The sequence below is a fragment of the Lasioglossum baleicum genome, chromosome 6, assembly GCF_051020765.1.
Source record: "Lasioglossum baleicum chromosome 6, iyLasBale1, whole genome shotgun sequence".
Classification (NCBI taxonomy): domain Eukaryota; kingdom Metazoa; phylum Arthropoda; class Insecta; order Hymenoptera; family Halictidae; genus Lasioglossum; species Lasioglossum baleicum.
The window spans coordinates 16,325,818-16,348,964 of record NC_134934.1 but is presented as its reverse complement, the minus strand read 5'-3'; the positions used below and the strand labels follow the sequence as shown (position 1 = coordinate 16,348,964).

The following is a 23,147-nucleotide window of genomic DNA, read 5'->3' as shown; positions in this document are numbered from 1 at the left end:
ATGGCCAGAGATTCCAGATACGGTTTGGTACAAGAGACAGGATGTTTTAACAAAGATAACGGAGCCAAAGAAAATTAATTCTAGGGGATTTTTTGTGATTAAAGAGTTAAATAAATAGGAGAATATTGTTTAGTAATTTTGTTCATTCATTGGACCATCATTGTTCAATTACTAGAATGTAGTGTTCATTGGCTGGTATTTTTTATATTTTTTATTTCACGTTTAATAAAGAAAAATAATAATAATTTCATTTTATTTGTGTTCATTTATTTTTGACGAATGAAGTATAGGGAGCCATTTGGCATATATGAGATTCCTTTAATTCACATATTTTTTTTTTAAATAAAATATCTTCCTGAACAATTTCTTAAATGTTCATTCACTGGTGCAGTTACCCTACAATGGGAGACAAAAGTACAAGAAATTCGAAATCCATCAATATATTGGCAATGAAAGCCATTCATGAGTACATTTTGCATTAAACTTTTGCGAATACTTGTACCCTCTGTAGCTGTATTCGGTGGTACACACGATAAATTTGACGTTTTGTAACAGTTTATAATTTTTTGCTCTGTAACTGTTTAGTGAATCCTAATACATTTGGAACATAATTAATTATATAATTTGTACTATATATAAAAAAAATTGGAGTTTCTAGTTGCGTTTCTTCAAGGTTTAAGTAGGGTTTGAAGTGGAATTTTATGAATTCTCCATAAGAAGACGTGTTAAAATGTGTAAACTTTAAGTTGCTATAATTCTTAAACGGTGCAGTGAATCGAACCAAACTTTGGTAATTGCATTAATTTAGTGGGAATTATATCTTGTTAAATTTTCAAAAATTTTGTTGCGTTTTTATATATCTCCAGAACATCCTTAACAGCACGCACAGTCTGCTGTGTAATATTAAGGTGGAGTGGGGTAAATCCGCCCTAGTTTTTGCAAATTTGGACTCTGGTATGTAAAAACTTGACGCTCTTGGTATCAAACTCTTGCCACAGTTATTACTGATGAATTAGTATTATGTAGGAATCTAATTTTGCTTGAAAATTATCATTTCGATAGGATATTGTACAAAGTGTCAACTAGGACGCACTTGCCTCGAAAATGGTGCAAGTCCGTCACTGAGAGTTAAAAATGCTTTCGAACCTTGCTTCAAGTGCTATGGGGCAAGAAAAGAATGATTAACAAACCCGCTATAAAATGCTTCTTATTGCATTAAATTATATTGTTTAGTTTTATAGTTATCCATTTTTAAACAAACAAGTACTTTTATGCTGAAATATGAAAGGGAATACAGTTACATATTATTAAATACATGCATTATTAAATACATATTGCACGTTCAGGGTAACCTTAAGGGTTCAGGGTTGATTTAAGCGAGGATCTATGTCGAATAGTTAATTCTAACTTACGCTACATTAATAAATAGCTAGAGAAATTTCGTGCATATTATAATAAAAATAACCAATTAACGGACATGCCCCGTAGACGGACTTACCCCACTCCACCTTACTAATATCCAAACACCGTGATGCATCGGATAATGATTCACCGTCGTCGTTGGAAGCTTTTATTATATTGTTTACTTCATACGTTTTTGTAAACTTTGCCCTCGCTGCATTCCTCGAGTAAAATAAAACCAAACTCAACAAATGCCCAAGACGTAAGGCCGCGTATTATATATTATGCGGTTATTTCTTTCGAGATTCGCGAGAACGGCGGAAAACTCGAAAGAAGTGAAATTGTCCGCAGCGCGAACGTAAAGGGGAAACAGCGCAGCGGTCCGGTCGTCGAGAAAACTTCGATTCCTCTTTTTACTTGGTCACAGGAAGTCGTACGTAATAGCGGTACGGTCTGAGGTCAGAAGGAGGTATAACGACGTCGGGTACAACACCGACGACGCGTCCGTTCCGCAAACTTAAGCCCGTAAAGGTTTCGGGGATGCGCTTTCTTCGTTCTCAAATCTGAAACGCGCCGGAGCGTTAGTAGTGCAGAGGTGAGCGGCTCGGGTCGTTACTTCCGCTTACCAAGTGAACCGCCGCTGGTCATTCGATTTAAAAGTTTAATCAGGGACCTATAAAATTACGAGTTCCTCTGTCCGCGTTTCTCAGTTCGATCGGCATCCGATGCCGGAGTCTCGAGCCTTATACTAAGGAAGGCCGAGGCAAGCTGATACATTTTCCACTTTTTCAATATGTCCCTTTGAATCAATTACGTTCAACAAACTATGCTAACGATGTAGTATATTACAGTTCGGCCATATATTTTAAACTATTACCGAAACTAATACATTGATATTCTCGCATTTATTATCCTACCTTTTGGTTTAATTTTGTCGAGAAACACCTGGTCCCTCTGCATCCATCATAAATGATAATTTCGGAAGAAACTGGTACGCTATATAAATTCGTTGAACGATAAAAGGATATTTTATTGGGACGTTCTCAGCCGTTGAGAATTGCCGGCAGGTAAATTGTTGGGATTATGCAGCAGAAGCGATTAACCCAGTGAATTCGTGGACGATGCGTGTAGACTGTAGACCCGAAGTGAAAATCATGCAAATCGAATATAACGGAGGTGAGTCGATCGCTATATGAATCACGGTACGGAAAATGGTTTGGTAGAGGTTCGAGAGCGTGAACTGTGTTGGCTCGTGCGTCGCCGAACACCAGTAAATCGTTGATCGGTAGTTTTAAGGTCGCCGCGCGCCGTTCTGTCGAGTAATGTAAGGGTGTGTTCGGTCGTCGCGATTATTTGAATAAAATGCGCCACCACGTCAGACGTCAGGCGTCTGCGACTCGGAAAGCTTTCTCTGCTTCTCTGCTCGAAGGAAGGCTGACCCGAAAGGGGGGAATAATTTACTCGGGGAATCGGCAAGTGTGTGTCGTTGAAGGAACCCCATTCGCCGTGAGCTTGCTGCCAGGTTGCTGCGTACTGAACCGTGCACGGGTTTTCACTGTTTCGCCAAGATTCATGAGCCTCGACGGACGTGCCGATTTAGAGGATCGGTCTCGTGTGTCCTTTGTCTCGCCCCGCTTTTCTGCGTGCCCAGCTCGATTCGCTCTTTCTCTCTCGCTCTCTTTCCGTGCGTGTCTCTTGTGTCTCGTACAAATATCCACCTCCCGAGCAACAGCAGCCCGCAGGCCTCGTAATTCGTGCGGTCTCGGGCCGAGCCGCCAGAAAAATTCTTCGCACCACGGGTCACTTCCCGCCACCAATAATTTCAATGGGACCTGCAGCCTATTAACGAGCTGAGCATTACAACTTCGCCGCCGCGCCAAGTACTCCCGTGAAATATACAATAAACCGCTCGAATACGCACACACCGACACCGCCATCGATATTCGGACACTGTTCGCCCCTGCACACTGCGCCCGTTCATCCACCAAAATCAAAGCAATTTCGCGAATAAAACGAAAACTGCATCGCTTGCGACAAACTAAAATTGTTAAGAATGTCTGTGGAAAATGTCCATGTTCCATCTCTTGGATTGACAATTTTCTCCGAAGGCTCTGAACCCGAGTCAACGAATATTTTACACGTTGATCGCCAAGTTGAAATTCCTAGAGAATCCACCAAAATCAAAATAACTTGACGATTAAACGAAAGTTGCACGCATCACTTGCGACGTACTAAAATTATTGAGAATGTCTATGGACATTGTCCATGCAGTTTCCATCTCTTGGATCGACAATTTTCTCCGAAGTCCATGAACTCGGGTCAACGAATGTTTTACACGTTGATCGCCAAGTTGAAATTCCTAGAGAATCCACCAAAATCAAAATAATTTGACGAGTGAAACGAAAGTTGCACGCATCATTTGCGACGTACTAAAATTGTTGAGAATGCCTATGAGAAATGTGCATTTCCTGGATCGACAATTTTCGTCGCGAAAATGATTTTCTCGCAGCACACTCGTGACAACGCGAGGTTCGCGTACACATGTATATTACATGGGGACCTTCGACGACGATGCACAGGATTAATATTTCCGATACGACACAGGCTCATTGCATTTGCAGTTGGAAACTGCTTCCTCTACACTTGGTACAATCACCCCATATGAATCATTAAAGAAACAATACTCAAGGCAGTGGCGTATCTATCATATGCGTGGGTGGTGCAGCTGCACCGACACGGTTTGAACCTGAAGAATCTTGACCGTGAGTTTTACGGGTTTTCTTTTTTGCCCGGTGGTTGTTTTTCTTTGTTTCTCCTACCAGAAGTCTTTTTAATATCTAGTATTATTATTGTTATCCGAGAAGCAATGATACTACGACGAGTAAAATCAGTGTTTATTTTCGGTTTGGAAAAACGATAGTCTACGAACAATTTCTTTTTTAACCCTTAACACTCGAGTGGCTACTCTGAGGCGCCACTAAAAATTGCTGTACCATTATTCAAAATATTGCTTACATTACAAACACTTAAGTACTGTGCGAGGTATTATATCAATTTCATGTTCACGCAAAGAGAAGAATTAATACAGAATGGAATTTCATTCTAGGTCGAAAGAAATGTTTAATTTTCCAGTTAAAATAGGTTCGAGAGCAAAGGGTTAATATGTGTTCGTATTTCCTAACAGTAGGTTTAAGAAGAAAAGGCTGAAAGAAGATTTAAAAAGCTTAGAAAATCATATAGAATGGAATTATTCTAGGTCGGAAGAAATGTTTAATTTTCGAGCGGAAAGGACTATAAAGAACGGCGAAGAACCGAAAAATGAACGATCCGAATTGGAGGGATTCGATCTACGGTTTCGAAGTATCGCGCATCATGGCCCCCCTCCCCTATCAGTTTCTTTCTGTCTCTCCCACCCACAGCTATTCAACGCGTCTGAAACGCGACATTAAACCGACACCTCGTATCGATCTTACTTATCGATGCTATAGTTCAACCGGCGAACAGTAGCGTGTTCTCCGAGCGTATCACGGGCTGGTCGTTTGTGCCTGGGTATATTACACTGTCCAACAAATTTCAACTTTTTTTGTGATTTCAATATACTGTTGGGTCCTTCTTATAGAGTTTTTTGCACTGATTCCGAATCTGGTTTTAATTTTTTTCCTATACGTCCAGTTTTTGAGAAAATGGAGTTTTAAAAAAAGACATATTTTTCAACTTTAAACAAATATTGCGATGTTATTATAAAAGATATTGAATTGTTGTTTACAGCAAAAGATTCTGTAGACTTTCCCGAATACAGTGATATCCAATATTAATACATTATGATTGTTTAAACATGTTTAAACAATGATTAAAGACGGAGATGCACCACTTTTGCACCAATTTTTGACGATATTTTCGAATTTATCTCAAAAAATAAGGGTCCAGCGAAAAATTGAACTATACCACGCGAAAGAGCAGACTTTTATCTTGAGAAACCCCCCTGTGAAGTTTGCATGGTCGACGTTTTTACCGAACCAGAAAGCAAAATATCTTCGCCCGACATGCGTTGACGCCAGTGGTGCTCTTCCACTAGCGCGGTCGTTCGTCGGGATACGGCGCGGCGTGCTGCGGTGAAACGGCGCGTGGCTATAAGCGCGCAATTATGTCAGCTTACTTAAATGTAATATTTTATTAAATGTGTTATACTATTGTTATTTATTATTTATTAGTATATTTATTCTGTATAAATTATTTTATGTATTTTTTAATGTTAGTCTCTCGTTTATAGTATATTTAATACAAAAAAGACCTTTTGTAACAAAAAAATAATTTATTCACACACTACACTATTACACTATTTACAATGCTAATATATATGTGTACACTATTCAGATATAATACACTACTAAAATACATATATTATATACACAACAACTAAAATACTATAAATAACTATAAATGTTTTTTATGAAGTTTTATACGTAGCAATGCAGATTTGAAATGCTTGACACGACTGATTTCAACAAACACAAAGCCGAAACTGAACTCTGGCATCAGTTTTCTTAAGAACCAACACGATATTTTGAAATAAATGACGGTCTACGGACAACGGAATACATTCAATGTAAGGAAAGTCTGCAATGCGGTGACTGAAAAATTTTATTTTCAGTAATTGTCGTCTTATCTATGTATTGTAATTATAGTGCCAATGAACACTCGAGATTCTTCCGAGTAAAATAAGTCCAAACACAATATAAACGGGACTATTTTTATTGACTTAAATACATAATTAAAATAGTTTGCTCCATATTAAATCGATATAGTGTATTATATCTGAATAGTGTACACATACATATATATTAGCATTGTAAATAGTGTAAATAATGCAGCGCGCCGCGCCGTATCCCGACGAACGACCGCGCTAGTGGAAGAGCACCACTGGCGTCAACGCATGTCGGGCGAAGATATTTTGCTTTCTGGTTCGGTAAAAACGTCGACCATGCAAACTTCACAGGGGGGTTTCTCAAGATAAAAGTCTACTCTTTCGCGTGGTATAGTTCAATTTTTCGCTGGACCCTTATTTTTTGAGATAAATTCGAAAATATCCGCAAAAATTGGTGCAAAAGTGGTGCATCTCCGTCTTTAATCATTGTTTAAAAATGTTTAAACAATCATAATGTATTAATATTGGATATCACTGTATTCGGGAAAGTCTACAGAATCGTTTGCTGTAAACAACAATTCAATATCTTTTATAATAACATCGCAATATTTGTTTAAAGTTGAAAAATATGTCTTTTTTTAAAACTCCATTTTCTCAAAAACTGGACGTATAGGAAAAAAATTAAAACCAGATTCGGAATCAGCGCAAAAAACTCTATAAGAAGGACCCAACAGTATATTGAAATCAAATTTGGTGTTGGACAGTGTTATTAGCAAAAAAATCTCGGCGGCTACTAGCCAGCCGAACTTTATTGAATGAAAATGCCGGCTACGTTTTTGTCTCCGTCAGCATCTTTCGCGGGACCGAATGAAACAATGGCTATTATGTGGAACACTCGCGTGCCTGTATACATATATGCATGCCGCACACGTGTGTACCTACCACATGTTTTTCAATTTCTACACATACTCGCGTACGCGAAACTTCTGCGCGAATACGAATACTAGTCCACAGACACGCGCACACGTGTTTCGTATGTATATATATATATATGTATACAATAAATGCTCACCTGAGGGGGTTAGGGGGAGGTAGAGGAACGCGCACGGACAGCTGTTCGTACTATTATACCCCGCATGGTCACATTATGCCTTAAGGACAATCGTGGGAATTCCATTAAGTGGCCTTGAATGGTTCATTCATGTCGATCAACTCTTTTCCTAACAGGGTTGACAGATCAATCGGCCGGAGCACGAGGCGATCCGCAGGATTTCTCCTGCTACGTTTACCCATGGCGTTCGCCATGCCATGCCATACCATACCATGCCATGCCATGCAGCACCGAGCCGCCTCGTCTTCAACGAAACTGAGACGCGAGAGTCAATTACCTTGCCGTGTACGCTGTACGAATCGATCTCTTGTTCTTGCTGCGCTCCGCTCTCGTTGCTTCGGTATCGAACGAATCGAATGCTATTCCCTCCGCGTCGTTTATGGTCGGCCACTTCTCTCTCTCTCGCTCTCTCTCTCTCTCTGTATTTGCTGCTGCTGCATGGGGGCCCGCGCGACACTGTTGCTCCAGGGCTCATGAGCAGTTCGCAATCTCAAAGAAACGCGGTCTTCAACTTTTCCCGGCAATGCCCACCCTTCAAAATTGATTGTCAGAATAAGGACTCTATCCGTTGATGTCACATTTCTTAGATAACTAGCAAAGGACGTTGTCACCGAAGCGTGACTCGAGGAACTCGTAATCTTGTTTATGTTTTATAATCTAAACGTTTAACCCTCATACACTCCTCGGAACTAGTTACACAAAAGATCCTCGGGTGATATTTCACCCATTTTCGCTCTCCACTTCAATTAATGTTATTGGGAATCTATTATAATGTATTTCATTACAAGTTAATTAAACTCGTGAATTTCTTTATTAAGGCGGAGTGGGGTAAGTGCGCACTAGTTTTTGCAAAGTTGGACTTTAAACTGATGTGTTTTCAGTCTGGTATGTAAAAACTTAACTCTTGGTATCAAACTCTTGTCACAGTTATTACTAGACTGCGGATCTTTATGCATTTATAGCAAAATTGAGTAGATAAGATTAGAAATTGTTGAAAAATTTTAAAAATTGAAGATGTCAATACATGATTTCTCCGCTATTAAAATCATTGAAGGGAAGAAATGACATTCAATTTGGTTTCTATCTATTGAAATCGATCCAGACACCAAGTTATAACACATTTAGAAAGAAGTCAAACATATTACAGTATCTGGAAACAGAAAAACGGTCAATTTTCACCCGAGGAGCGTATAAGGATTAATAGAACGACATATCTACGAAGTTAGATAGATGCTGGCCGCGAACGTATCATTGGGTGTACGTTTATTGGATGTAACAGCATATCGCAAGAAGAAAGTATGCGAGATCTAATGAATAAGAAGAAGGAAGAGATCTCATATGAATATTCATATAAAAATTTTAACAAAAAGTAGCAGTACGATTATTGCTCCGGTAGAGTGCTGTTTCATCAATATTCAATTAATACTGTAACAGTTGGTTTTATAGACTGTGTATGTATTTAAATCCATTGAATCGCCTGTTTTTTCGGTGATGCAGGTCGTGTAAATGTAAGAGGGCCGCAGGATAAAAGCTCGGCGATTTTTAAATGCTGGTTCGAGCTTCTTCCGGTATGTTTTTCAAGTAACAGTTTATCGCGATCCGTAGGAGAGGCGAGTATTCGTTCAAGCGAAACGTTAGACTGCGCGATTTTATTGCACGCGCGAGCACAGCCGGATGTGCAACGATTTCACCGTTAACTGTGCGAAGAAACGGTTTGACTTGATGATTAATAAATCGTTTTTTCGAATTTATAGGATGCTGGATAATTATGACAGGGGTGAGGTGACACCACCACCGGTGAGCAGTTATGGCGGTTCACCCGGACTCTTGGCACTTCATTCCTCGCTTTATGCGACACCCACGTCGAGGGCTTACGACATCGAGTCGAATATCGATGGCAATGACAGCTCCATACCCATCGATACCCAAATCATTTCGGTACGTGTTCACGTGTAGTATGGCTCGCAGCGCGGCGCGTTGCTCTCTCCGAATAGGCTCTCATATATTTATTTTTCATACACGCGAAACCATCGCCTCGAACACGACGCGCAAACACACGCGTACACACTCGCGCTTACAACGTAGCTGCACAAAATATATTTTGTTACCTTGCTGCATGTCATCTCCGGAACCGTATAAAACCGGCAGATCGACGAGGATGACGGCCGAGTCGAACGCGCGAAGCGGTTCCTCTCGAAAGAAATCCTACACTTTCTAAATCCAAAGAAAATCATTAGACTCTGCACAACCTTTCATTTTCTTTTATTTTTTTCATTAATGCAATTTGAATCTCAAGGAAGAGATTATTTTGTCTGTACTGTACAGACATTTCAATACATCATGATACTTTATTATAGTACAATCGTGGCTCACTACACAAGCAGTTTAAGGATGTACTTTTTCAAACGATTAGGTCTGGAGTGTAGGACATTACATGAACGCAACCTTTCATTAAGACGAGCAGCAAAAACCGGTGATAGCATTTTTCAAAAAATCAATTCATTCATCTGACCTCAAGTTTTCATTTTTGGCATTTACTAAATTAGTTATCGGTAAACTGCGGACTTCATGCACACTCATGGTTAAGGTTCGCGAATTTATGGTTTTCATTTTGTTACGCGATCTCTTCGAGACGTTCTATCCACGCTTACCTTGGTTTTTCACACGATTTTGCTCCAGTGAGACAACGCGATCGTTGAATAATAAAACTATTTCACCAGGCAGCGGCGGCGTTTCAAATGAAATATAGAAATGCATTGTTCCGAACGGTTACTACAACTTTCCTCAAGTGCAGTGATACGCGAATCAAGCTCGGCATCGCCGTAAATTTTTCAACGCACCCTCTAAATCTATCAATCCCACGAACCCCATTATCGCGGTTGCTATTATTCCTGTCTATCTCTCGATCTCACGCGCATTATTCATTTTATTACACATTACTATAGAAGTCTGTTGGCCTCGTGATCAACGGCTTTTTCACTCGGCATTGTTGCCGCGGCCGCGTTCAACCACCATTCATTAGCCGGTCGATTAATATCTCACCGGTAATTATGTATTAATAAGCGGAATCGAGCGCAAACATCAACTTCGCGACTTTCCCCTATTTTGACTAATAAGCTCGCAAATAATTATGAAGAATGGTGGAACGGACGCCGGAGTTTCTGTTGGCCGCACAGTGGGCCAGAAACCGATCTTTTTCGACAAAAATCTGCCGACAACTCAGTTTTTCATCGATTCAATTGGAATTTTTTTTTAATGTTCGTGAAGGACTATACTTTGATGACGTGCTGCGCGAAAATCGTAAAGTACTTGCTACATTTGAACTGCCAATTGGTTTGTACTCAGAAGAGCCACTAGAGGCAAATAATAAAGTCTTTAGGAAATATAGATATTATATTATACGACATATGTTATTATCATCCGATCCACTTATAAGCTCTCTAAGAATGAAGGATAGCAAGCACAAGGAAGTTCTTTCTCAAGAAGCGAAAACGCTGCTGTTCGATCAATAAATTAATGGCAAGTCTCATAAATGCCGAATGTAATTCTATTCAATTGGTAGTTTTCTCACAGTTTAAAATTTTGCGGTTTAGGGTTTAGGGTTAAGAAGTGTCGGCGACCCAGCTGGGACATGCAAATTTATGGTATGGGCGGATGAAGTATCGGAGTTATTGGGCTATGTAGATAAGGATTCATGATTGTGACAGTTAACGATATTCGCGCAGCACGTCATCAAAGTATAGTCCTTCGCGAACATTTTTAAAAAAATTCCAATTGAATCGATGAAAAACTGAGTTGTCGGCAGATTTTTGTCCATAAAGATCGGTTTCTGGCACACTTTCGGAATTACTGGACCACGGATTATATGCAAAACAAATTATTCAAAGAGGAAAGACAGTTTTATTGGTCCTCCGTCTCCCTGAATCGATCAAGACAATTTTCATCTCGCATAAAGGTCCGCTGACTAACGACGTAACTGACAATTTGCTTTTTACCCATCGCTGTTCACCGATTGATTACCGTTCGCGAATTCAGATACCGGGAATGCTATCCGGACCGGCTCAACAGCGTTTGGAAGACATGACTTGGCTAGCTTCCGGGCCATCCCTCGAATATCAACAAGGGATCTCGCCGATTCCTGCGGGAGTGAAGATGTGCCATCCCGGTAGCACGGCCCAGAGGAGCCTGAAGGAGCAGCGGATACGACGTCCCATGAACGCGTTCATGGTCTGGGCAAAGGTCGAGCGCAAGAAGTTAGCCGACGAGAACCCCGATCTTCATAACGCCGATCTCAGCAAGATGCTCGGTAAGCTTCTACACATATCGATTTACAAATCCTTCTGCCAGTTTTCATATGAACAAAACCGTTGAAACTGATTTGTTCGGTCGAATTTTGTTCAAACCCGTACGTTGTTGTTCGTGGAACGTTTCGAATTTGAGCGGCAGCGAGCGCATGAGCGTAATGAAGTAGGTTACTGCATACAAAGAAGTTGAAGAAGCGTTGAAAATAGAAACTAAACGAGCGTAGCGGTAGAAAAACCCTTTTCTCCTGAAAAACAGGTCACGAGATAGCTGTGGGAATAAGAAAGTCGGAAAAGTCTGCGCGTAGCGATGGCGTTGTTATTAATTTAATTACTCGTCGCACGATCAAACGTGAATGGAGAATCAAGCAGGGAGAAAGGGGAATAATCAAAGAGACTTCCGAGCGAGTTTACTTCACCGTGAACGTTGTTGCATCGTTAGAAGAACCGCGGACTGTATCCTAATTCTCGCGAGTCGTTCATCGGACGAATCAACCCTGTCCGGACGAGAAGTTTGTCTATTAATCTTTACACGGATCTGACAAATTCATCTTCTATGGGAAACTGCAGATTTGATAGACTGCAGATTTTCATGCAAGACACTAAAGACACGTTTATTTAGCCCCCGACCCCTGTGATATCGTGCATGACTCCTGATGAAGATTCCGAATAGAGTATAATAAATAATGTATGCTATACTAATTTCCTTTAAACCGAAATTAAAGTCTGCTTTGGTTTTGTTTATGTACAGCTATTGAAGAATATACAAGCATACAATAGATATAAATTTTCTCCTTTTTAAACGACTTCGAAAAAGGAGGAGGTTCTCAATTCCATCTGTGTCTTTTTTTCGCTTTTTTTTCTATGTATGTTCACCGATTACGCCGAGATGGATGGACCAATCGGAACGAAACCTTTTGCATCTTGTAAATGTAGAGTATGTCCCCGGGTTGATCCCGTGAAAAAAATGTTGCATTTTTTTATTCCTCGCGATTTTATTTGCGAAAAATGAATTATATCATGTATGTTCACCGATTACTCCGAGATGGATGGACCAATCGGAACGAAACCTTCTGCATTTTGTAGGGTATGTCTCCCGATTGGTCGCTTGAAAATAAATTTTCCATTTTTTCAATCTTCGCGGTTTTTATCGCAAATAAGACCGAAAAACACCATTCTACGGTGTTCTACAAATTCTGCTCGTTCCACTAAAAAGGGTGAAATAACAAAATTTTATAAAAAAAAAATTAAACCGACTTCGAAAAAACGCACTAAAAAATATGAAATAATTTCCGTTTAATTTATGTGAATACACACGAACTTAAATACAATACAATCTTATCGGAGGCGGCGCAAAATTGAAAATTTTCGACACTGGAAATTACGAAAATCCTTAAATTCTTCTACATGCTTTCACATATTCATGTATCTTCTCTTTCCACCTACTGATTTCCAAGTTCACCATATTCCAATGAAATCATACTCAGCAACATCTGTCATTTGGAAAATTTTCACTTTTGCGCCGCACAGTGGGCTCGATTGAGGAAACACGCGACATTTTTGAATAACTCCTAAGCCACTGAAGATATTGCAATGAAATTTGGACTGAATATATGAAAAAATAATTCCTTCTCAATGATTTTTAACTTAATATATTTCACATTTGTTTAACCGTTTTTATTAATTTAAAACAGTTTTATAAATTATTTATTCTATAATGTATTTAATATATATTTTCACTATTTAATGCAAATAGATAAAATGTTTAAGTTTTACATCATTGAGAAAAATTTGTTAAGGCCGGAAATCTTGAAAAATTGCAATTTTTACCACTTTTGATCGTTTATAATTCGTAAACCAATTAACCAATTTCAATGAAATTTTCAGAGCGTATATAATTTATACCAGTTGACAAAACACATTTTTAAAATTTTCGTTATTGGGCCAGCTAAAAAAGTTGTGAAAATCAATTTTTAGTAGTGTTTTTCACAATTCCCCGACCAAATGCATTTTTTCAACTTATTTATTAGACGTCATTTACTAAACTAATTCTTCTAACCTTACAGAGAAATTGAAGTCGTTTGGTCCATTCATATAAATGTTATTCTGATTTAAAGTGTGTGGAATCAGTTATACTCCTTACGGTATATGAAGATCTAAAAATAAAATATAATTGATATATATTAACTTACTTGATGTATTATATTAAATAATATGAACAGAAAACGTATAAAACTGAAAATAATTTCGGAATCACAGTACTGCTCAGGCTGATAGTTCTGCTCTGACTGACAATAATTCTGTTGCAATCCACAATTTGCGCCGACAAAACAAAACCTAAAGATTTGAAGATACGCACTGTCGAAAAGAATTCGTCAAACTCAACGCAGTCAAAATATCAGAGATGAAAGACTGACTTATTTACTGCAAAACAAAAATTAATATTAAATAAAAATATGATATAACTATAAATATTCAACACATTTCTGTCAGAGTTTCAGAGGCTTCGTACTTGACGAATTCAGCGCGTAGCGCGCGTCCGAGCGCGGACAAGATAACGCGACGCGGATGTCTTCGGACAATAATATCTTGAAAAAGGACTTGAACAAGGAAATAATTGTGGTCACATTACATAGAGGAAGGTTCACTGAAAAGATCCTTACTTGTTAAAAGCTGGGCCCTCCTGGGACCTGAAAAATAGCGCATGTCAAAACTACAAATTAACGATTATTTTCATTTTGCTCAGTATTTTTTAAAAATATGTTATAATCATAATTGTCAATGAAAAGTATGATTTCTTATCAATAAAGTGTGCATTTTGATGTAGAAAAAAAATTCAGGGCAAGAAGTTCATCACAGTTATCTTTACGAATGAACAGCCAAATTATGTAGGGAAAATCGATATTCCTAAACTGTCTAACTTCATGCGTGTATCACAACTACAACTGCTGTTGTATTTGATTAATTTGATCATTTTTGTGGTCGGTGGACATTTAGAAATCGATATCAATTGATAAAGTTGATTTTTTTCGCAAAATGTCGCGTGCTTCTTCTATCGAGCCCACTGTGCGCCGCCTCCGAAAAGATTGTATTGTATTCGAGTTCGTGTGTATTCGCATAAATTAAATGGAAGTTATTTCATATTTTTTAGTGCGTCTTTTCGAAGTTGGTTTAATTTTTTTGTTAGTAAAGTATACGAACTACAAAAATGTTCTGATCACTGAAACCGTAAAATAAATCGAAGGTCGAGGGGTTAATAGTTGACAGCAGCATTTCGAAATAAATTTCGATTGACGAAGGACAGCGATAGCGTGTTCGGTTATTCGCACGAGCACGGTTTAATTAGACCCCAGGCCAACGCGACTTCAACTCCGATCCTTCCGACCGAGATTTCCTTCCCCGTAAGCACGTAGTTTTATGCCCATCTGAGAAAATTACAAAGATATCGAGTAGCGCAATTTAATACGTCGTAAATTCGCTGTCGCGACTCGAAGTGCATTCGCTTCCTTACGTAGGTGCCAACGCGGTGCATTAATATTAAAAGGCATATGCGCGATTGAATGTCGAGAGATTTAGCCTTCTATCATCGTCGTCGTTTTTCGATTAAGCCGTCCAACGATACTCGTCCTTCGACGAACATTTTACAAGGATGCACAGTATTTCCGTCGAATAATTCCTCTACGACAATATTCATACTTGCTTCTGTTTCTAAATCAGCTTCTTCTGGCTATCGCGATACGAACATTATTAATCGGCTTGTCCAGTCACACCGCGCGTCTACGTATTTTATTGATTCACTCGGCTTATCGATTGGACGGGGAAATTCTTGAAAATGTTAAAGGTGTGTACTACGTATAGAATGTCACATTGCGGACCAGAGACAAAAATCTTGGCCTTCTCAAAATAACACTTTATTTAACCCTCGTCTGATCGGTTGTTCGTGGGTTTTGCCCGAAACGTCGTGACTTTTATTTTTTCAATGCGGAACACGTAACTAGACAGAGGATTTTATGCATTCACAACAAAAATGAGTAGGTGTAATTTAAAACAGTAAAACCACTAGAAGAATTCAAGCATGTTCTGGAGGTATATAAAAGCGCAACAAAATTTTTGAAAATTTGACAAGATATAATTCTTACTAAATTAATGCAATTACCAAAGTTTGGGTTCGATTTACTGTGCCGTTTAAGAATTATAGCAACTTAAAGTTTGCACATTTTAACACGTCTTCTTATGGAGAATTCATAAAATTCCACTTCAAACCCTATTTAAACCTTGAAAAAAACGCAACTGGAAACTCCAGTTTATTTTTATATATAGTAAACATTATGTAATTAATTATGTTCAAAATTTATTAGGATTCACTAAACAGTTACAGAGCAAAAAATTATAAACTGTTACAAAACGTCAAATTTATCGTGTTGTCATTGTTATTTGTCGTGTTTATTATCTTGAAGTTCAAATCAGAGGCTGTTATTATTTGCAAAAGTCACTTACAATTTTTGATAATATGAAGACAATTTGATAAAAAAATTAATATAACATGAAATTCACTAATTAAACGAAAGCTTTTTAAATTAATCTATTTTTGTCATGCAAAATATACTCATGAATGGCTTTCATTGCCAATATATTGATGGATTTCGAATTTCTTGTACTTTTGTCTCCCGTTGTACCTCCAGAACATCCTTATAAATACTGTTATATATTCAAGCTATTGAAAAGAGAGCAAACAAATTTCTATTACACTCTGGTTTGCTTCAGTTCAGGTAGAAAATGTTTATTTCAATCCGGGATTAAGTAAGTAGGATAAGTGAAATTTTTACACGCGCGTGACAAAAACGTGTTCGCGTGTGATCGGCGCGGTGGTGTGAGATCAAAACAATCGCGTTGCCTGACATTGTTGACGGAATCCATGCGTTCCCATTGAGCTGATTTGAGAATCAGCGTTGCGCTTTTCCATACATTGAAACGAAGTGGATAGCCCCGCGGTTCGGTTCTTTGAAATTCCGAGGCTCTCGAAACCGAAGACGACCGTGGCAGTGTCGCGTCAATTTCCACAATTGACAAACGAGCTCTTAAGAGGGGTTAACGGTTAGGGAATGATTAATAAAGATGCGCGAGCACGTGCATCACCGGATATAAGGTCTCACACAGTTCTCGCGGAGGTGTACGTAAGCAACGACGGTGTCCCGTCGGTGTGTCGGCTGGTTCTCGCCAACTATAGCCGAGAAGAGCCCGATGGTATGGTGTACCATAGGGCAGAGTTGGTAGGTGAACCGGTGTGCGCCGCGCCGCGCCGTCGTCGGGACGCGTGCTCGTGTATCCTTTTTCGAGGAGGTGGAGGATGAGGAAGAGGAGGAGAGAAAAGGTGGAGGAGGAAGAAGTTTGAGAGAAGAAGAAGAAGAAGAAGAAGAAGACGAGGTGGTGGACGAGCGACCACGTCCACGTCTCCGCGTCCACGTCCACGTGCATAAGTCCGACATAAAACAGTCTCGCTCTCGCGCAAACCACGGCCCCGTGCTGAGGTACGGATGGTCTCTAACGGAGGAACAGAATGGATGGATGGTTGGTTGGTTTGTTTGCTGGACGAACGAACGGACAAACGGACGGACGGATGGACGGACGGACAGACAGATCGACACATAGCACGCGCGCATGAATATGTAGAATGTCGGGAAAAAAAGAAGAGGAAAAGTGGGGGCGGCAAAAGACTCGACGCGCATAGTAATCGGAGCCGCGTCATGCCAATAACATCGCACGTCGATCGCCTAATGTCCGATCGATAAACCTCTCTTCGAAAGTTTTCTTTGGCTCGCGCCGACCGAGATAAGTGGCCAACAACCGGCAAGCCGATTTACGCGTTTCCTATCTACACCGGAGGGGAAGAGGAAAATGGCTAGGCGTTTCATAGAACCACGAGGAACAACTCTGTGGAGAAGAGACGACGAGACGACGAGACGACGCGACGCGACGCGACGACGCAACGGGAGAGAACGAAACGCGGAGGGAGAGACGCGTGTGCCGCGTACGAACACGCGCGCGAATGACCGTGCTAAAACGGGCGCGGGTAGGTGGCTTACACACGAGGAGGGTTTACAATTTTCTGCACGACGCTCGTTCGAATGCCAGGAACGTTGCGGATGCCAATTGCCGATAATTCAAGGTATACCTACCCACGATATAACGCTCGGCCACGATGCTGACAGATTGGCGGGTACCGGCGCAAACACCTCGCACCACGCCGAACACCTCTTTCTTCTAGGCGAGCGTTTTAGCGCATCGCGAGATATCGCGGACATTTATCCCGCCGCGCCGCGCCGCGCCGCGGTGGATCGACGCCCCGACTCGGATACGTCCGGACAACCTTTTATTCCGACCGAACCCTGTTTGGAGGCAGCTGTGCGCGCCAATATGCACCAAGCACGGCTGGAGAAAGCAAATCGCGCCTTGACACGTTCGTTGCCAAAAGTCTCCACAAGATCACGGTGATCCGTTCATTCAAACCGCAGCTCGCGCAATTTTCCAATCAAAAGATACAATATTTCCAAGATATCTTCGCGCCCATCTTCGAGGGCTGTTTTCACCCATTCGATTGTGAATGGTGGCCGATGAAAAAAGACACGTGTGAAATATGTTTTGAAGAACCATGTCTCACATACATCTCATCAGAATCGGCTTGTGTAACTTGAATCAACTACGAATTTAGTTCTTGTGTATTCAACGGCGCGTTACCTTATGGTCAACTTGGGCAAATGCCCGAGGCCCCAAGCAAAAGGGGGCCCGAACACAAACAAGATCAAGAACAAAAGTTATTTAGTTGGGGTTAGGGGCCCCGAAATTCTACTTTGCCCAAGGGCCCAACTAGTTATAACGCGCTACTGTGTGTATTCGAGAAAATGATTTCCGGTGATAAATCATCGTCTGATTCGTGGCTGGTTTGTAGCCATTAAGATTCTTCTACTCTGACGAAGTAAAAAAAATGTTTTTCGAATCAATCACAGAGCTGGGAGATCGTTTAACGTAATTGATCACGGCGGAGACGTTGAAATTTTACACGCAGCTATCCACGCCGCGTTCGAATACTTTGTACCTGAGTCAACGAAGATCTACTTTCATCGCGACTTGCGAAATTGTTCAGTTACGTAGGAGTTTCACGAGAGGAAGCGTGTTCGATTGTACGTAACCTCCACTCCCATCGATGCTCTTTACTCCGCCATCAATCTCGTTCGCCGGTTATGACGGACGAACATATTCAGGCGTAACATTAGATTACGGTAAAATTACAAATTTATTCGCGCGAGTACACTATTCTCCGAAATTCGTTCTATTCCGTATGCGTTTTATCTATTTCGAAATAATCGAACGCTTCGCTCTCAGAAATCGGAGATTATTTATCAATTCTTTCGAGACATATTTTCGAAGATATATGTGCCTGTAATTATGAAAGTGGTCCGCAAGTCATAATTTCCTGTTCCAAAAGAAACTGAGTAGCTAAATGACATTTCCGAAAGACCAGGTGTAAAAATAGCTCCAGCGTTCCTGGCGATTATTCTGCGGATCTCTATGCGAGATAAACACGTGTCTGTATCAATTGCAAGAGCAACAGTAGCCATGTAAGAATGGTTAGACCCGGAAAGGGGTTAATTAGTCGAGGCGGCGTAGAATCGTGGAGGAAAAACGGCTAGGGGGGTGGGCTTGGGATCCTGTACGATCCGCGGCCGATCTCTCGGAGGCGTTCGTTATCCGTGATCGCGTGGAAGGTGAAGGAGAACCACAGCGGGTCGTAGAGACGGCGTCGTTCATACAGGCCGCGCGACGCCACTGTCGCAAGACCACCTACGACAAATGTGGCAGCCTGCAAATAATACCGGGCGTGTTGTACCACCAACGACAGGAGAGATAGAGGCCTCTAACTGCCAGCACGGTATCGTGGTTTAGTGCCTCTGATTACCTGCGCCGTGTCCCCGTTCCCCACCGGGTCCAGAGAGCCCAGGGCTCCTCCCCCGCGATGTGCCGTTGAAGCGGTCGCACGCGCACCATCACCATCACCATCACCATCACCGGAGTGTAACAACAACGGAGAGCAACAGCAACGGGAACCACGAACGCGCTGGAACACACGGATGTGCAGAAGGTAGAGGGAGCGAGAGAAGATCGTGGCGTCCCGTTCTCCCGAAGAGAGCACACTTCTCTCTCGGCAGAGAGCGTATAGGTACCTGGCTGCCGAACGCGTGAGATTCGCGGCCTGGATAGGACTCTTAAACGACGGATCAGGACGTTCAGTATCTCACAATAATGGCGCACGGTGGAAGGCCTCCGATAAGGTCGGCCTCGCAGCTAGATTTAAGGGACGACGACGGACCGAGAGCAGCGGACCCGTAGCGAACGTTCCCCGTACTTCGATTGAGAATTATTGGTCCGTGTACGGACCGCGTATACCCTAAGTACGTGTGTACGGTTCGTTGGTTGGACCGTGGCCGTATTGCTACGAGGCGTATTGCTGGGCTATTGCCTGCGAGAGGCGCCCGTCACCCGACACTCGACACCCAACGCACAATACAACAACGCAAAGCCTTTCCAAACCGTTGTTATAGTACCGCCGCCGTGCCGCGCGCGCGCGCAATCCTGTAAGTATACATATAAGTACGTTCACCAGGCGGGCCGGGCCGATTCGTTCTGTGAATCACGCCACCAACCATTTTGCCGGCGAATGACGAAAAATCGCCGGACAAAAGGCGTTTCTTGTTCAGGCTGCTCGTTACACGCGGCCCCCGAACGATCCGCTTTGATAACCGTGGGCCAGGTGGGCGGCCGATGTTCCCGTAATCGTCGGAAACCGTAAGGACACCGACCGGGCTGCGGGATTGTTATTGGATTGTTTAACGCTCTGTCTGTCGGGAGCCTGTTAACGGGGACCCTGGAGTAAGTTATTGCTCGAAAATTACGGCTTCTTATCGTCTATAAAGAAGTAAACTAAGAAGAAGCCTGTTGCGTTTCAAGACTATTTGTTATTCTGACAAAAAATTCGCGAAACCGCCGCGACGTCGCGTCCCTGGCGTAGGGGTGGCGCGATCGGATCGGCAATTGCTGGAGAAAGCGGATGATAACGCTTTCGCCCGTTTCCGCGCGAAGGAAATTGATAATCGCGGACAAATGAAACCCGCGAAAGGTCACGGAAGAAGCATCGGTTCTAGCGGTGCGGCGGAATGATAAGGATCTCGCGGCAACCGCTATCGGAGTTCCCGCGGAATGACCTTTCCGGTGGCCGCTTGCGAAATAGACTGTAACGAAAAGTTTGCCGTTGCGATTGAAATTAACGTACGCGGCCGGTGCGTAAGAATCGTTTGAACTCTCCGAGGGAAAGGCCTACTTTTCTTGGATGTGTACGTAGAAACGAACGGGCGGATGTACTTGTAGACGGGTACACCTCTTTCTTCTCGATACCATCCTCTTCCACCGGGGTCTCTCTCGCTCTGTTCGTTCCTGGCTCGTCTCTGGCGGCTGGCTCTCGAACAATAGCACCTTGGCTATACGGTGGATGAACTTCTGAGACTGGAATCGGCTCTGCCCACTCTATGAATTTCGTTTCCGTAAAAATGACTATAGAGAAGAGAGGTCGGCCGATCTAAGAGGCAACCTACATCCTACCGAGGTAAACGTACCAAAGTAAGTACAGACCTCGCCGGTGGATATCGCCGTGGCTCTCTGTATTACTCAAAAATAGAATGAGAAGAATAGTTTTGAGCCTCGAGACATCGCCCCCCGTCGCATCGGAACGTGGATTATTCGCAGCTAGAACTCCGTGAAAGCTGGACAAAACTCTCATGTCACCGATAATTATTTATTAATTACAAGCAGAACTAATTCTGGCATCAACTGTTTACCAGAATGAGAAACTGTCTCTACGAAACTACCCTTTGCTTGTTGTAACTCTCTTTCTCGATTTTTTCCTTACTTTGAACACGTATATTATTACATATAAACATAATCTCGTTACGTCATGACCAGAGCACCCTGCGGTGAACCTTCCCCTTTCGAATGAGCCCTCACCCAGCCCAAAATTTGCTCGTATAAGGACATTAAGCGAAAAATCGCAAACCCATATTTTCGACCCAACATCTAGTAAGATTCTAGTTATTTGCTGATTTTGTCACGTGAGTATCCTACTTAAATCAACCAATGCCAAACAGTCACGTGCGAGGTACACGCACAACTTTGAGGTTACCCTGAACGTGCAATAGTTTGCAAGTTATTAATATATGCTGTGTTGTTACTTTAGGTAAGTACAACAAATATCGATGTAGGTTTACATTAAATAAACCGTTTTTGTTGCATTTTTTTTAATTTATTGAGAAGAACACTAAGATGATCTTGCCCCGTAAATATTACTGCACGGGGCAAGTCCGTACTATCACGGTGGGGTAAGTGCGTACTATACGGGTAACTATAAAACTAAACAATATAATTTAATGCAATAAAAAGCATGTTGTAGCAGGCTTGATAACAACAAGGTTCGAAAGCATTTTTCAACTTTGTTTTAATATCACTGTATCCCCTTCATATTTTACCATGAAAGTACATACTTGTATGCTTGGGTCCGAATAAGAAAGTACTTGTTCTGCTCACACATGTCGTTACGCGTCAGCCTCGTTGTAAAGTCTCTAGATCACCGACTACGTCATGAATATTCATATACCAGGTGACAAAAATTTGTAATTGTTTCGTTTTAACCTCTCAAACCGGTTTGACGTTTGTACGTCAACGTAACCTCATTACCTGTGGCGCACAGTGGTCCAAACGGTCGATTTAGGAGTGCGAAAGTTAAAAAACGAAACATGAAGTAGGCATTTAATACTGTTTCTTACATCAGCACACATGTCTGTAACAGCTAAAATCGACAATTTTACTTCTCGAATCAATTATTGTTAAGTAGTGGTTGAAAGTAGCAGTATGAAAAGTACATCGATATAAAGGACATCCTTTTCACCTATTATTTATTGTTTAGAACGTTAATATTGATTCTAATTATAATAGCCGTGTTCAGAAGCATTAGGAAGATATGAAAAAAAATGAAACAATTTTTCGGAAATGTTTAAATAATGTTTCTCAAGGAAGTATTAAGAAATATATTTTTTAAGTTTGTTGTAGGAAATATTAATGAGATATTCGCCCGTATTCGCATTAATTTTTGCGTGAATATTAGGAATGAAATATGTAGTTTATGGTTTGATCAAACATATTTGCAGAAAATTGCAGATTAGCAAGTTATTTTATTTTTTCTGGTACAGTTCGATGACGAGTACGCGTGGGCCGTACATATACATATAATAGACGTATTATTACATATATACTTATATGTTTATATCCACCTTATTGTAATTTCGAGTTCATTATTACGGAAGTGTTGATTATTTTTCAATGTATTATTTTGGTTGCCAATATTGCTAATTTATAAACAACGTAGCATAAACCAGTACTGTTTCAGTCATTTATGGTAAAACTTCGATTACTAATTCCCCACATACCATGCCACTCGATGAACACCAAATGAGTCTATATCGTGAGACCTGTTAAAGAATGGACGCGGTAGCTTGATTTGTTTACAATTTGAATGAACCGATATTCATTGACGCCGCTAATTAATTATCGAATGCCTATACCTCTGTAAGAGGGTATTGCAAACCAT

General features: G+C 41.1%; 1 protein-coding gene across 2 annotated transcripts in view; it reads left to right on the top strand.

Moving 5' to 3' along the window:
- The window catches only part of LOC143210072 (uncharacterized), a 64,492-nt gene that overhangs the window by 15,833 nt on the left and 25,512 nt on the right, over nt 1-23,147 (top strand). For both annotated transcript variants that reach the window (XM_076426549.1, XM_076426550.1), the window contains exons 3-4: nt 8,912-9,095; nt 11,193-11,463. In XM_076426549.1, the coding sequence (XP_076282664.1) occupies nt 8,912-9,095; nt 11,193-11,463 (455 nt within the window). The remainder of the gene's footprint in view (nt 1-8,911; nt 9,096-11,192; nt 11,464-23,147) is intronic.